Source organism: Megalobrama amblycephala, linkage group LG11, assembly GCF_018812025.1.
Source record: "Megalobrama amblycephala isolate DHTTF-2021 linkage group LG11, ASM1881202v1, whole genome shotgun sequence".
NCBI classification, from domain to species: domain Eukaryota; kingdom Metazoa; phylum Chordata; class Actinopteri; order Cypriniformes; family Xenocyprididae; genus Megalobrama; species Megalobrama amblycephala.
The window spans coordinates 18,243,460-18,259,134 of NC_063054.1; the positions used below are offsets into that span (position 1 = coordinate 18,243,460).

Genomic DNA, 15,675 nt, shown 5'->3' on the forward strand with positions numbered 1-15,675 from the left:
ATAAACATCAAATTTTCATTTTTGGGTGAACTATCCCTTTAATAGGGGACCTCAATGTTACAATGTAATGCATTCGGTACACACGTGCACCGAACCAAAAGCCCTGTACCGAAACGGTTCGGTACGAATACGTTTACCGTTACACCCCTAGATTATAATGATTAGTCTACTGAGTAGCAAATACAGAAAAAAAGAATTACACATCATGTGTCTTTTCTACCGCTCCCAGTGTCTGAATAAGCATGTTATACAAAATGTCTACCACACAAACGTGCATAAAATGCATGTGCATTCCAACACTTAAAAGAGTGACAGAAATGGCAGTGCAAAGATTTTTATCTCTCATAATTAATCACTAGTTTCATAGGTGCTGTCATTTAGATAAATCAAAATCATGTTTTTAACATGATGTAACACCACTGAATAAAGGCCTGTTTGTTGGCAGTGACGTCAGTCTTTGCAGGTGAAAAGAGTGGAATGATTTACACAAGCAATTAACTGAGTGTGTCTGTGTGAAAGCGAGAGCGCTTGCGTCCTCTAGATACCCAATTAGGAAACAAGGAAACTTAGGTGTTACACAAAGTCTCCTACATTGCAACTGCGACCTTATTTAAAAAATGCTGCCGTCATTAGCGTAAATAATTCCTGAGCTACAGTTCACCAAATCTGAATTATTTTTCAGCGTGTCACTCAAACCAGCATTCTCCTCGGCTTTTCAGCACTGCTAAAGTCTTCCCTAGACAACATCTACATTACACATCAAACACATTCACAAGTGAACAAAAAAAAACATGATACACACTGCAACGTTCCAGTCCAACACCTGTATATAAGCTACAGCTCTGCACTAATCCAAACACAAACACAAAGCTTATGCCAATCACACCCTACTTAACACTGTGAGCAAACAGATTCTGCTGGTGCAATAAGAGAGATATCTGTGCAGACACAAAAACAAGATTTCGGAGTCAAAGAGAGACATACAAATCGTTTGGCGTTGATGGAGAGTTCAACTCGGAACAATACAAGCCCAAATACCGCAGATGTTATTTTGTGTTCTAAGTTTCTTAATTAAATCAGAACTACTTTAACATTAAAGAAAAAGTAAAAATGTGATTCGGAAAGAATTAAATTAAGCATCAAGTTCCTCTAATCAAATAGGGTACATTCATTTATGATTTATGACCCCCTCCCCTCCCCCACTATCAAATACACACTCTGCGGCCGTTTGTTTGCGTGTTTTACTTGCCTCAAAATCTCAGCCAAAAAAAAAGTGCCACTTCAACTCAGTATCATGTGATCTAAGTTTGATGTGGTCGAACGTGACTAATTGTAGTGTGCTATCCCACAAGGCAGCTCCATTTGTGGTTATTTGATAATAACCGCAAGGTTTAAACTTGTACAAACATCAAAATGTAAAGCACACTATGCTCTTTTTGTAGTAAAGCCACGGCTGCACGCTGTCGTTGAGTCGACATTATGGCTTACAACACTTCTTTAATATCCTGACATGACAGTCAGAACAGTTTGTATTCACATGTAAATAAAAGCCTTTATCTCTCCATTGTGTTTGCACACACAGACCTCCTGAAGCTGGTATATCCCACCTGAATAATTCAGTGTTATTTTATTGTTATTTTACACTGTTAAGTATTGTCTAACAGGTGTTGCCCTGTAGGTTTTCCATTTTAATATTATAAATTAATTATTAGATTTGATAGATTGTATATATTATTATTGGATATTATTCAGACATAACAAAATAATGTTATTTTATACACATAATTTTAACAGAATCATTAGTACTACTCCGTTTAAAGAGACGTACACTACTGTTCAGAAGTTTGGAGGCAGTAAGATATTTTATGCTTTTGAAATAAGTCACTTGTGCTTACCAAGGCTGCATTTATTTGATCAAAAATACAATAACCAAAAGTAATATTATTACAATTTCTATTTTAATATATGTTAAAACGTAATTTATTCATGTGACGGTAAAGCTGAATTTTCAGCAGCCATTACCCCAGTCTTCAGTGTCACATGATCCTTCAGAAATCATTTTAATGTGCTGATTTAGTACTATATTTAGTATGTATTATATTAATGTTGCAAACAGTTGTGCTGCTTAATATTTTTAATGGATTTTTTTTTTTTTTTTTTTGATGAATAGAAAGTTTAAAAGAACAGCATTTATTTAAAATAGATTATATAAAATAGAATTATAATTGTTTTTTTGTTTTTTTGTTGTTGTTGTTGTCACTTTTTATCAATTTAATGTGTCCTTGCTGAATGAAAGTATTAATTTAAAAAAAATATTTTTTACTGACCCCACACTTTTGAATATATATATTTATTTATTTATTTATTTATTTTTTTACATAAATTATTAGAACATCAAATTAAAGAGCAATTAACTGGACTAAAGAATGAATAGTTTGTCAAACTCTACTATAAAAAAAACAAAAAAAAAAAACAATCATGTCCACATTAATCAGTCATACTAACAGAGAGCAAACATTTTGCTGTGCAACATTAGACCTGAATACCCCATGACCATTTTACTTCAAATCACAGCTCATTACAGTCTTTACGCTTGTTGTCTTTCTGTCATATATCCTTTAGATTTATTTGACTAACTCAAACAGAACTATAAATACTCACAGACAAAGAGAGAGTGTGGAAGGAATAAAAAGGCACATCACTTTCATCCTGAAACATTCCAGTAAGAATAAACGAATAACCTACAAAAACCGCCAAGCGGTACTCTCAAATAAAATAGCACTTTGCTGACCCCTGTGTGTAATAACTGGAAACCTAGCAAGTGTGTGTATGTGTTTTCTCTGCCACTCTTTTTGCCATATCCAAACAAAGTGCGGTGAGTAAAAAATGTAAACTACAATCAGAGAGTAGCAATGATCTACCACTTCATTACAGCGGGCACTGATTGAAACGCCTATCTTTAATGAACATTCCCAGCTAACACACACATTTATAAGTTAACAAGCCTAAACTGATGGTATAATTAAATCAAGCTTGTTTATTTTTCCACATAGCAATCCTGATTGCGGTTGTCGCAGTATGACAGCAATCTTTAAATATGAACTATTCTCCCTCAGTCTTATGTCTGTGCTTAAAGTACTTTTTATTCTCTTTGTTGAAGAGCCACAGCTGTACTAAAGCTCCATTGTGACATTGAGCATCCTGCTGTTATCTGTCATCACAGCAGATGATCCTCCTGATGGGACACCCAAAACACCTCCCAATTATTAGAATGGATGCCTGTCTGTTGGCCAATGTTTCTCAGTGAATTTCCATCTGAATTATTTAGTTCCATATTACGGCAGCTGCTGTATTTAACTGTACGTGTTCAGTGTGAGCCTGCAGGTGCTGTCTGGATCTTTCCATCCTTACAAACCAACCATTAAGGCTCATGAATCATTTTAGAAAAACAGTGACTCTAAAAAGTATTTGAACAGTTAAGCCATACTTATGAATGTCTTTGAATAATAGAACAAAATAACAAAATATCAGTAGCATTTATTTAAAAAAACAACACAAATGCACTTTTCAAGCAAAACATTTCACAAACGTTACTTTGCTAGTACACCTGTGTGAATTTAAGGGGAACTGACTTCATGAATCCACCAAAAAAGACTCAAAAAAGTGGCCTTACTTCTAAGAAAGGCATCATTTGTTCACAGTTGTGGGTTGGGATTATATTTTGTATCAATACAGTGACATTCAAACATTTTTCAAGTGATTTGAGTGTCCAAAATTATCCAAATACTTTTGAGGCCACTATTTATCAAACACAAAGGTTAAATAATGTGAAGGCTTTAGCAGGAAAAAGTTTTTGCTTTAGGGCAGTTCACGAAGAACATGTTTTGTAAGACAGGAAAGTGGAGTGTTTTTTAAAACTTGAACTTATTGAACTTGAGCAACACATTTTTAGAATGCTGTGTCAGGTGCAAGATGCTGCAAAAAAAGTGCAACAGTCAAACATGTCCGTCTAGTGCATGTTTACATATAAAATAGTTAGACATTGATATTGATACCAAGCTCATGTACTTGTACTCGTACACATAAAAATGCCCCCTATATCAAAGACCGAAACCTCACGTGACGTAACTGACAAAATTTTCCATGCACAGAGACGGCGGCAGCAACAGAAACAATGTCAGCCTAAGGGGTGTGGAAATACTTCGAAATTAATGTCTATATATATATATATATATATATATATATATATATATATATATATATATATATATTTCATCATACATGTTATTATATAAAAGTTACCATCATCTATCATCAACATACAGTGCCCGGCCAAAAAAAAGTTGTTGTTTGGATTTTAATAGGCAAATATTTAAGAGTCTATGGATGGATCATTATTACAGTGATTATTATGTTGCATGGCAACGGTTCTTTTAACCCTAAAAGATTGAGTGTGTAGCTTTCCATTTCTTAAACAACCATGTATTTAGATGTATCAAGGCCATATTCCAAGATGACAATGTCAAGATTCATCAGGCTCAAATTGTGAAAGAATTGTTGGGAGGGAGCATGAAGAATCATTTTCACACATGAATTGTCACTGACCTTAAAGGTTCCCTAGAATTGAAAATTGAATTTACCTTGGCATAGTTGAATAACAAAAGTTCAGTACATGGAAATGACATACAGTGAGTCTCAAACACCATTGTTTCCTCCTTCTTATATAAATCTCATTTGCTTAAAAGACCTCCGAAGAACAGGCGAATCTCAACATAACACCGACTGTTACGTAACAGTCAGGATCATTAATATGTACGCCCCCAATATTTGCATATGCCAGCCCATGTTCAAGGCATTACACAAGGGCAGGACGTCTGGATGTGCACAGCTGAATCATCAGACTAGGTAAGCAAGTAAGGACAACAGCGAAAAATGGCAGATGGAGCAATAATAACTGACATGATTAGTGATATTTGTAAATTGTCTTTCAAAATGTTTCATTAGCATGTTGCTAATGTACTGTTAAATGTGGTTAAAGTTACCATCGTTTCTTACTGTATTCACGGAGACAAGAGAGCCGTTGCTATTTTCATTTTTTAAACACTTGCAGTCTGTATAATTCATAAACACAACTTCATTCTTTATAAATCTCTCCAACAGTGTGTAATGTTAGCTTTAGCCCGTTAGCCATGGAGCACTATCAAACTCGTTCAGAATCAAATGTAAACATCCAAATAAATACCATACTTAGGCGATTAGACATGCTGCATGACAAACACTTTGTAAAGATCCATTTTGAGGGTTATATTAGCTGTGTGAACTTTGTTTATGCTGTTTAAGGCAGTCGCAAGCTCGGGGGGCAGGGAGCACGAGAATTTAAAGGGGCCGCAGCCTGAATCAGCGCATATTTAATGATGCCCCAAAATAGGCAGTTAAAAAAATGAATTAAAAAAAAAAATCTATGAGGTATTTTGAGCTGAAAGTTCACAGACACATTCAGGGGACACCTTAGACTTATATTACATCTTTTGAAAACACGTTCTACGGCACCTTTAACCTCGGTGTAAGTTCTTGGGATGTGCTGGAGGAGACTTTACAGAGTGCTCACCTCTTGCTTTGTCAATATAAGATCTTGACCAAAAAATGATGCACCTCTCGATGGAAATAAATGTAGTGATGTTATTTCCATTGAGAGGTGCATCAGTTTTTGGTCAAGATCTTGTATTGACAATGCAAGAGGTGAGCACTCTGTAAAGTCTACTCCAGCACATCCCAAAGACTTTCAATGAGGTTAAGGTCTGGACTCAGAGGTGCCAATTCATATGTGAAAATGAATCTTCGTGCTCTCTGAACCATTCTTTCACAATTTCAACCCTGATGAATCTTGACATTGATCCTGGAATATGGCCATGATGCGTCTTCCTACATGGTTGTTTAAGAAATGAAAAGCTACACACTCCATCTTTAAGGGTTAAAAGAACCATTGCCATGCTAGAAACATAATAATCACTTTAATAATGACTCATTCATAGAGTCTTAAGTATTTGCCTATTAAAATCCAAACAGCAACCTTTTTTTTGGCCGGGCAGTGTATAATAACTTTGTTATTTACCAAAATTACTTTGTTTTGCTGGTGTAACAAATGCAGTATAAGTGGGATAAAATAATATTAACCTATAATATTATAGCCTGTCCGTAACATCCCAATCAAATCCTGACAGTAGTCCTAACATTATTTCCAAGAATATTCTGTTACACCTGGAAATACACCACATTCCACATTATGGAAGATAAATGCTTGCAAAAGAAGTTTTATGTCTTTCAAAGAATAGGTTATCCAATTAAAGCCACATGAAATATTAAATATTAACAATTTGTTTTGGGATAAACAAATCTTTTAATTCCTGGTCAGTATGATCCTTTTTTATAGCATTTCAGAAATTTTCTTTGTCTGGTTGAAACATAATAAGCTACAGAAAAAAACATAACACTGTTATTTCTCTCTAATACAAGTTGAACACATTTAGCTGGTTTTTCCTGTGACTGAACATCAGAGCATCATTAGTATCTGAATGATACAATGTCAAAATGAATGTCTCATTCATATCCCTCCGCATTGTCTTGTCTCATTCTGCTTTTGATCTTCTTATTTAGTCATCTTCCTCTCTCCCCTCCTCTCCCTCACTTTAACTGCCGGTTGTGCTTATTTCCCATAAATTACCCTGTGGAGCACCCACACAGAAGTTCACACACACCATCTGATGGCCAACTCTCTGACTAACATCCCCCTGACCTCATCCCAGATGACTAGACATTAGGGGTGTGGGTTAAAGAACAGAGAGTGAAAGAAAGTCTTCTGTATTTAGTTAAGACCTTTTTCCTTTCCAAAGTATAACTTGGATGGGGTCATTTGTTCACCTCACAGACACCGAGAAGAAACCAAAGTCATTATGAAACAGTTTGTGTATGTGTGTGCGTCTGTTCAGGAGAGTTTGAGAGTCGACGGACAAAGAGGATCTGTGTGGTTGAGAAATACAGAGAGAATGAGGGTGTTTTACCTTGACGTGACTCTGTGCTCCCAGGTTGTATATTTCTGTGGGTTTGACTTCATTGATAATTTTCACCAAGCATGTGCTATCAGTCAAGTCCCCATAGTGCAACTTCATGTCTATGATGGACAGAATAAAATACTTTTTATTTTCACATAAAGCAATCTGATATAGCTTTCCTGCCTAGTGGAAAGAAAAAGTTTTATCCTCCACATCTGCTCAAGTTTAAAGATTGTCACCTTAGCGAAAACTACCAGACCCAATAAAAAGAGATCAGCAACAGATCAGCATGTCTAAAATGTTCATAAAATTATTTGCTAAAAAAAAGGAAAAAAAAGAAAAGAAATGTATATAGCTGCCCATCACCGGACCACCTGGAGAGAAATAAACCGAGTCTGTCTCTGGATTTGTGTGTACAACTTTGAATTTCATTCTATTAAAAAGGCACAGTATTTAAGATTTTTGGATTAAAATAGCCAACAACCACTAGAACAATGTTATATATTTTGTTGACCTGTGTACTTACATTATCCCAAATGTTTCCAACAATGTTTAAAATCCAGAGAAATCAGCTATTTTAACCAGTGTAATGGTTAAAATAGTGTCATTGTGTCGCCTGTCAATGACGTCATATCCGTGTCACTGCTGATTTCCGTAGAAACCATGGAAACACCAAAGAAGCTTTAATATATTATGCGTTTTATTAGACAGGTGAGCAACTGTTTGGATTCATTTATCAACAGAAAACGAATCATTGTTATATATCTCAACAGGGTTAGTCTTATTGTTTGAATCTCTTGTTTTCTTGATTTACCGTGAGTATAACATGTTTGTACATGCCTCAGAGACAATGCTATTTTGTCAAGTGGCTAACATAGCCACAGTAACAGTAATACAGCATTTTATCCATCATATACTATTGAATTGCATGCCATTTAGCAACAAGTCATCCAGCTTTTATTAATATGATATTCTAATATCGATCTAGCTGCAGTGTGTTGAAAGTGTCGCATACCAGCCACAGAGCGAACGCACAGAGTAACGTTAATATAACTAATAAAAAAAATGTTAATTTAAGGGAAGAAGGAGGCGGACATTAAATGTTACTTTAATCGCACCTTTATTCGTACTTTAAAGGTGCCCTAGAATTAAAAATTGAATTTATCTTGGCATAGTTGAATAACAAGAGTTCAGTACATGGAAATGACATACAGTGAGTCTCAAACTCCATTGTTTCCTAATTCTTATATAAATCTCATTTGTTTAAAAGACCTCCGAAGAACAGGCGAATCTCAACATAACACCGACTGTTACGTAACAGTCGGGATCATTAATATGTACGCCCGCAATATTTGCATATGCCAGCCCATGTTCAAAGCATTAGACAAGGGCAGCCAGTATTAACGTCTGGATCTGTGCACAGCTGAATCAACAGACTAGGTAAGCAAGCAAGAACAACAGCGAAAAATGGCAGATGGAGCGATAATAACTGACATGATCCATGATTACATGATATTTTTAGTGATATTTGTAAACTGTCTTTCTAAATGTTTCGTTAGCATGTTGCTAATGTACTGTTAAATGTAGTTAAAGTTACCATCGTTTCTTACTGTATTCACGGAGACAAGACTGTCGTTATTTTCATTTTTAAACACTTGCAGTCTGTATAATTCATAAACACAACTTCATTCTTTATAAATCTCTCCAACAGTGTAGCATTAGCCGTTAGCCACGGAGTACTATCAAACTCATTCAGAATCAAATGTAAACATCCAAATAAATACAATACTCACATAATCCGATGTATGCATGCAGCATGCGTGACGAACACTTTGTAAAGATCCATTTTGAGGGTTATATTAGCTGTGTGAACTTTGTTTATGCTGTTAAAGGCAAGCGTGAGCTCCGTGGGTGGGGGGGCGCCAGATTTAAAGGGGCCGCAACATGAATCGGCTCATATTTAATGATGCCCCAAAATAGGCAGTTAAAAAAATTAATTAAAAAAAATATATGGGGTATTTTGAGCTGAAACTTCACAGACACATTCAGGGGACACCTTAGACTTATATTACATCTTGTAAAAAAACGTTCGATGGCACCTTTAAAAAAAACAAAAGGAACGGCAGCGTCCGACTGTGGTATATAAGCTTAATAAAAAAACAATGTAAAATTTCCCAGGCTCTCGGCCCCGCCCTGCTGCATACCACAGTAACATTTAATAAAACTTTAACACATTAGCTTATCCATGAACACAATTTTCCCATGTCGGATTGCTTTCCATTGGCTGGTTGTGTGGAGGTGAAGATGACAACTCCACGCTCATTCACGGCGTCATCAAGCTATGCCTTTGTTTTGAATAAGCGACCTCTAGTGGTAAAAATTACATATTGTGCCTTTAATTCTGCTTTCCTTTTACCTTTCAAAACCAGATACAGACTAAAGATCTATTTAGATGGCAATTGTTTTCCAAGTCAGTGACTTTATTACCATTTGAACAGCATACAGTCATTTGGTACTTCAATTCCCACCCAAATCATCTTCTACCGTATGAATTTATATGGATTATTTGGGCCCAAAATCATTTTTACCACTGACTGTTATTTGATACTTTCTTTAAATGAGCATTTTGGTATTTGCCACAAAGGAAGCTTGTTTAAGAAAACTAACTATGGCCATGCAGACAAATGCATGAGCTGTCTAAATTATCTTTATTGTATGTTAACAGCAGTCTAAATGTTTTGGTGTTTTGTGGCAGGTACTGCATTTTGTCATCAAAGGACACTAGTATTATCTGGAATTTTTCATAAATCGCCATAATTTTGGGGAGTTGAAAACTGTTGACACTCCCACTCTTGTTTGTGCAGAACGGGATTAAGCACTTAAAAGAAGAGTGACAACCATATTTAGCTGCATTTTGCAAGTGTCATTGCCTATATGAATAAAAATAAAAAACTTCTTTGTCTCCCCGTGATTAACTGCATTCCAAATGCATGGTTTTTATCATGGAGGAGCTGTGCCAATGTTTTTCTCAGACGTCACCCAAAAGAAACAATTACCATCCAAATAGTGCTTAAGAACTTTTGGTAACACTTTACAATAAGGTTCATTAGTTAAGTTTAGTTAACTACATTAGTTAACATGTTAACTTTAACAATGTTAACTTCAACATTTACTAATACATTATTAAAATCTTGTTAACATTAGTTAATGCACTGTGAACTAACATGAACAAACAATGAACTGCTGTATTTTCATTAACTAACGATAACGTAAATGCAAAAACAAATGTATTGCTCATGGCTAGTTCATGTTAGTTAATACATTAACTAATGTTTAACCAATGAACCTTATTGTAAAAGTGTTACCGAACTCTTAGACTAAAAAATAAAATTATAAATACTGAATGAACAACTTACAACACTTAGAAGATCCAATACCTAGTGATATTTTAGACAGGTTAGAAGACATTTGTGCATTTAAAAACTAAATAAACAAGATTTTCATTATAGCCAGGTGCATGGATGTGAAACTCACTTCCTTCTGTGTGCGTTTGAGGGTTATGATAGAGGTGTTCGATCCGGCCCGTGTTAAAAGAACTGGACCTGCGGAGGATACCATGAACCTGTTCAAAACACCAAAAAGTTCAAGTCTTAATCTCATCTGTACATGATTTTAAACAGACTGCATAGACGCTACTGTGCAAAAGTTTGAGGTCATTAAAATAAAGAAATGATTACTTTTATTCAACAAAAAAATCATCACAAGTGATATTACAAAATATTTCTATTTCAAATAAATGCTGTTCTTTTGAGATTTCTATCAAGAAGTATCAAAGTTTTCAGAAAAAATAAGAGCTTCTTGTTATTTTTCTTAAATGAAAGAAAACCTTTTAAAAATATGACTTTTATTTTTGATTGTTAACAGACAGTGAGACAGATTTGCATCAGATGAATGTGGGAATGATTTCTGATGAGTTTGTAGGATGTCTTTCAGGGTTACATTGGCTTACCCACCTCATAACCTTTCGCCAGCAGAAACTCAGCCAGGTAGGATCCATCCTGAAACCACATAGAGGGAGAATTATTTTGGGTTTTGAGAAACACACACACATTTACGGCAAGCATTACCCAAGAGAGTTTGCAACACAATGACCATTTCTTTCTGAATTTCTTAAGCCAGACCACAGCGAATACACGCCTACATTATACAAATACGCATTTTCGCACACGTACACGCTCATGTCGAGACTCACCCATATGTCGTTCCAAAGATGTATGACTTTCCGTCTTCTGTGAAACATAACTGTTCTTGCCCCACTGGACCCCATTTTATGGACAAAAAGTCATTTTTCAAAATATCTTCTTTTGTGTTCCACAGAAGAAAGAAAGGTTATACGGGTTTAACATGGGGGTGAGCAAATGAAGACAGAACTGTCATTATTGGATGAACTATCCCTTTAACGGCAAAGAACTCCTCACCAAATCGGGCTCCATACATAGTCTGCAAAGAATGCAAGAAAAACAGTTGGCAAGATGGCTAACAAATAAGTAAGGAGTGCCTACGAGCTACATCACACACACCATAAGCCGGTGTAATACAAGTTTACTGAATCATCTGGGTGCATCACACACACAGACAAAAGTGTATTATTAATCAAGCAAACAAGGCCATCATGTCAGTCAGTACAAGTCTGACAGCTCAGTTTAAGCCGCTGAATCCACCTGACTGTCAAAAAGCACAGCCATACCCTAAAGACACGTTTTAACCTAAAACATAAACAACTTTCGAGGCCTGCCGAGTCTCTTTCATTCTTATTCTCGTCTCCTTCTCGTTCTCCCTTTTTCCCCCTCTCATACTTCCCGACCGCACATTCTAGAACTTCGGAACATTCCGCCCCGGCCATGGCATTCCGCCCCCTACTTCCTGCTGGGGTGATATAGGCAGAGTCCCAAAGACCTTTGGGAAAAAATGAGAAGCTCTAACAGCCATGTGTGTCCCTGTATATAAGTATATGTGTCCACAGAGGAAAAGATGTGCTTAAAGATTCATTTCCGTTTCCTTTTCACACCGTTCACTGGACATTTACATACATAACGGTCAGTGTCCGACCACCTGAGGCTCTCTGTGCATATGTGTGTGTGACACAAGCAGTGCCAACTGCAGCGCGGACTCATAACCCTGATAAAAAGCAGCTTATCGTCACACTGAGACTGTTGGGAAACATTGCCTGTTTCCCGCAGATTACGTTCATAGACAGGAAACCTAGACGGACACGACATTCCAACCAGTCTGTGCGTACGCAAACACCGGCCTACCTTGTAACCCACCATCTCAGTCAATAACTTTATGTCTGAATTATAAACTTAAATCACTTTTTAATGCTTGATCATCTCTTGTTTTGATTCAAACCACATGTGCGAAGAAATGCTGGCTAATTTGGAAAAACTTTCCATTGCAATCACCCAACATAAAGATAAATCTATAGACCTCTGCATGAGACACCGGCTAATTGTTAATGGCAAACTGTGGATGCATTTATGCTGAGAAAACCAGAATGGCAAAGGAAAGAATGAAAGCTAATCAAATAAGCCCACTTAACTTGCCCAAACAAACCAATCCTTGTGTCAGTCTCTCTGTCTGTGACGTAACATCTCTGATTGTTTACGTAATGCGTGTTGATTTGCCTGTGTGAAAATAGGTCCCGTACATTTGACCGTGACCACAGTAAAGATTCTCTCTCTGGACCGCATCAAAGCACAATTCCAAACAAATGGCTCCGTGTTCCCTTATGAACCACAAGTGGGCGCAACAATTTTACCATAATTAAGTGCGCACATCAAAAAAGACACAGAATTAAGTTTCGCTATTCATTTCGGTTATGACAAATGCGTTTTACATATGCGTTAAAGAAGTGCGTCCAGTAGATTTGTCTGGTGACAGACCTACACTAAATCATTATTGAAAATGCATGCCGTTCCCATGAAGATAATAACTGTAAGTTGTCTCAACTTATCCACTCCGTCACGTTGACGCGCTCGAGTCAATTTATTATTTCCATCTGTCTAAAATGTTTTTTTTTTGTGCATATATATATATATATATATATATATATATATATATATATATATATATATATATATATATATATATATCATCAACTATCTATCATCATCATCTACATAGGCACATACTATTATAAAATAATATTTGATGCTCTACCGTTGCTTAAGTCATCGAGCTTTTAGCTGATTGGTCCGTTTTCTAGTCTAGCCTATACAACGTGTAAACTGGCAAAAACATCTTCAAACATGTTATGCTAAATGAATAATAAAAAAAAACAACAATATATACTAACTGGGACAGCTTTATAATGTACTAAGAAATTTGTTCAGAGAAACAGAATCATAAATATGTGTGAACTAAACAATAATATTAATCAATATTTTTTCAGCATCGGACAGAATGCACCAGCAAGCAAAGAACATGCAAATACGCTTTTGTCTGAACCATTTTTGTCATTCGACAGCCCTCTGCTGTTCATCAAGCAAACTGCATTCTGACTGTTCACTTGGTTTTCATAAATTGCGCTCTGCCCAAGTTGAAGCTTTTATTATGGTGAGACGAACCAGGAACTTCCTGCTTCATTGCTAATGTTAAACGTTAAACACTACTTACTGCAAACATTGAAGTTATGCGAGATTTTTCAGATCACATGCACACAAGCAAACTCTGAACGTTAAAAGCTGGTTTTTCCTGTTAATCAACAGCTAAATTACAATTAACATTAATGTATGCCAAGCAGATGTCATTTAATGTTACACAAATAAACCGTGTCAGTGTTCTGTGGGCAGCATCTCAATATGTGATTAAAATGAATGTATTTTTATATATAAAAAAAGTGTAACAAAGTCAAACGCATTATATATATATATACATACAGTACACAACGAGTAGTTAAAAAATGTCTCCCAGTTAGTTTGAGTTTAATGTGAGACCAAATATTCACTATAGGGTTCAAAACTGGACTCTAACCAGGGGCCCATTCTTTGTACGTGGATTACTCAGTTATCTGGTTTTTACAGTTGAGGATTTGACATGAGTCAGGATTGTTAGGTTTTTCGAAGCTCGTCCCGGAGTTGCCGTCATAGCAACAGGTCCGTAAACACAAACCTGCTTGGGAGCATCTTATTTCTTGTAAACAGGATTAGATTGTATCTTTTTAAGAGGAGGTGATGCTTAAAGTCTGTCCCAGCTACTACTTTATTACAATAGTACCCTATTGAACCAACAAAAAGTTCTTAACCCATAAGAAACTTTAATGCTGTCACATAACAAATCTGCTTCACAGGTAAAATTTAATTAATTGCTAATTACAACACTGAAATAAAAATGTAAAGCCAGTACACATACTAGAAATTGTGAAACAATGGAAATAATTGGGAACCATGTACCAACCAAACAGTAGGCCTACACATTTTATTTATCTATTAGAACTTTTATGTCATTTTGGTGTCATGTGCATTTCTCTTCAGGAAATATACTTCTAAATATCCCAAATATTTAAAAATATACTATTTTCATCCAAAATTATAGTTAAGCACTTTTTACTACTTCCTATTCTAACCAGTTTGAACTGTCTTTAACCAGCAATCTGGATAACAAAAGCTTGCTACCTGCTTATATCTTCAATGAACCTTTATGTGTTACACAGTTCTCTTGTTACATAGTTCACTGCGATTCATAATGAAAAGGGCTTGGGTAGGGCTGGGTACCGAACTCGATACTTTTTAGGTACCGATCGAATTGCCTCGATACTACCGAGTATCGAAAAGTGTCTTGTCATTCGGTACCAAATTTCGGTACCTCAGAATGGAGCCGGGGAGAGGGGGCGGAGAAATGCTTTCGCTGTCTCGTTGATGAGCAAGTAACGTTGCGCTACATTGTTATTTATATTTATATCTAAATATATAACTATGCGCGCGAGAGAGACCCTATGTGCGAGAGGGCGAGTGAATCAACGGTTTCGTTTTCAGTTTATCTCCGAATGGACGGGTGAGAAACGGCTGTTTATGCGAGCAGCCGGTTCACTACAGATACTGTGAACAGAAAACAGAAGTGTCGCGCTGCCTGCAGAAACAGCGGAACGCGCAATGTTTTTTAGACTAGTTCTGGACAGGTAGGCTACAACACACAGCAGCTTCACAGCGTTCGTTCCTCAAGTCTATGGAAACACGCGACCGGTTCGCGACGGCCTCTAGTTCGCCTGCACGAGCACATGCTCTGGCTCCAGAACGCGAACAATTCTGCTGGAAAAGGGGTATCAGCATCCTCCTGATACTGCCATACTTTGGATAATCCGCGGGTCGGGCCAAGTAATAAAAAAAATAACATTCCAATTAATGGCGGGTGGATGAGAGATGAATCATTAATGTGTTGATTTTAATAAAGACACAGAACTCTCATTTCACGGTAAGACGCAACGAACGTGCGTCACTCTTCCGCTTTGATCTTGTTAATAATAATTAATTTTTTGAAGAAGAACAACAATTGCTGAGTGATTTAAAAAGAGCCTCACATACTGAATTTTTGCATTGAAAACTAAACTTTGTTAAAACTATTTGCACTG

The 15,675-nt window shown here is 36.3% G+C and overlaps 1 protein-coding gene across 2 annotated transcripts in view; it reads right to left on the bottom strand.

Annotated features, from left to right (window-relative positions):
* Positions 1 to 15,675, bottom strand: part of gmds (GDP-mannose 4,6-dehydratase) — a 97,226-nt gene that overhangs the window by 77,322 nt on the left and 4,229 nt on the right. The window contains exons 2-5 of one of the 2 annotated variants that reach the window (XM_048206483.1): positions 11,063 to 11,107; positions 10,584 to 10,671; positions 10,466 to 10,486; positions 7,059 to 7,168 (exon numbers count right to left, since the gene is read on the bottom strand). In XM_048206483.1, coding sequence (XP_048062440.1) covers positions 7,059 to 7,168; positions 10,466 to 10,486; positions 10,584 to 10,671; positions 11,063 to 11,107 — 264 coding nt within the window. The remainder of the gene's footprint in view (positions 1 to 7,058; positions 7,169 to 10,465; positions 10,487 to 10,583; positions 10,672 to 11,062; positions 11,108 to 15,675) is intronic. The other variant, XM_048206485.1, reaches the window with a different exon arrangement.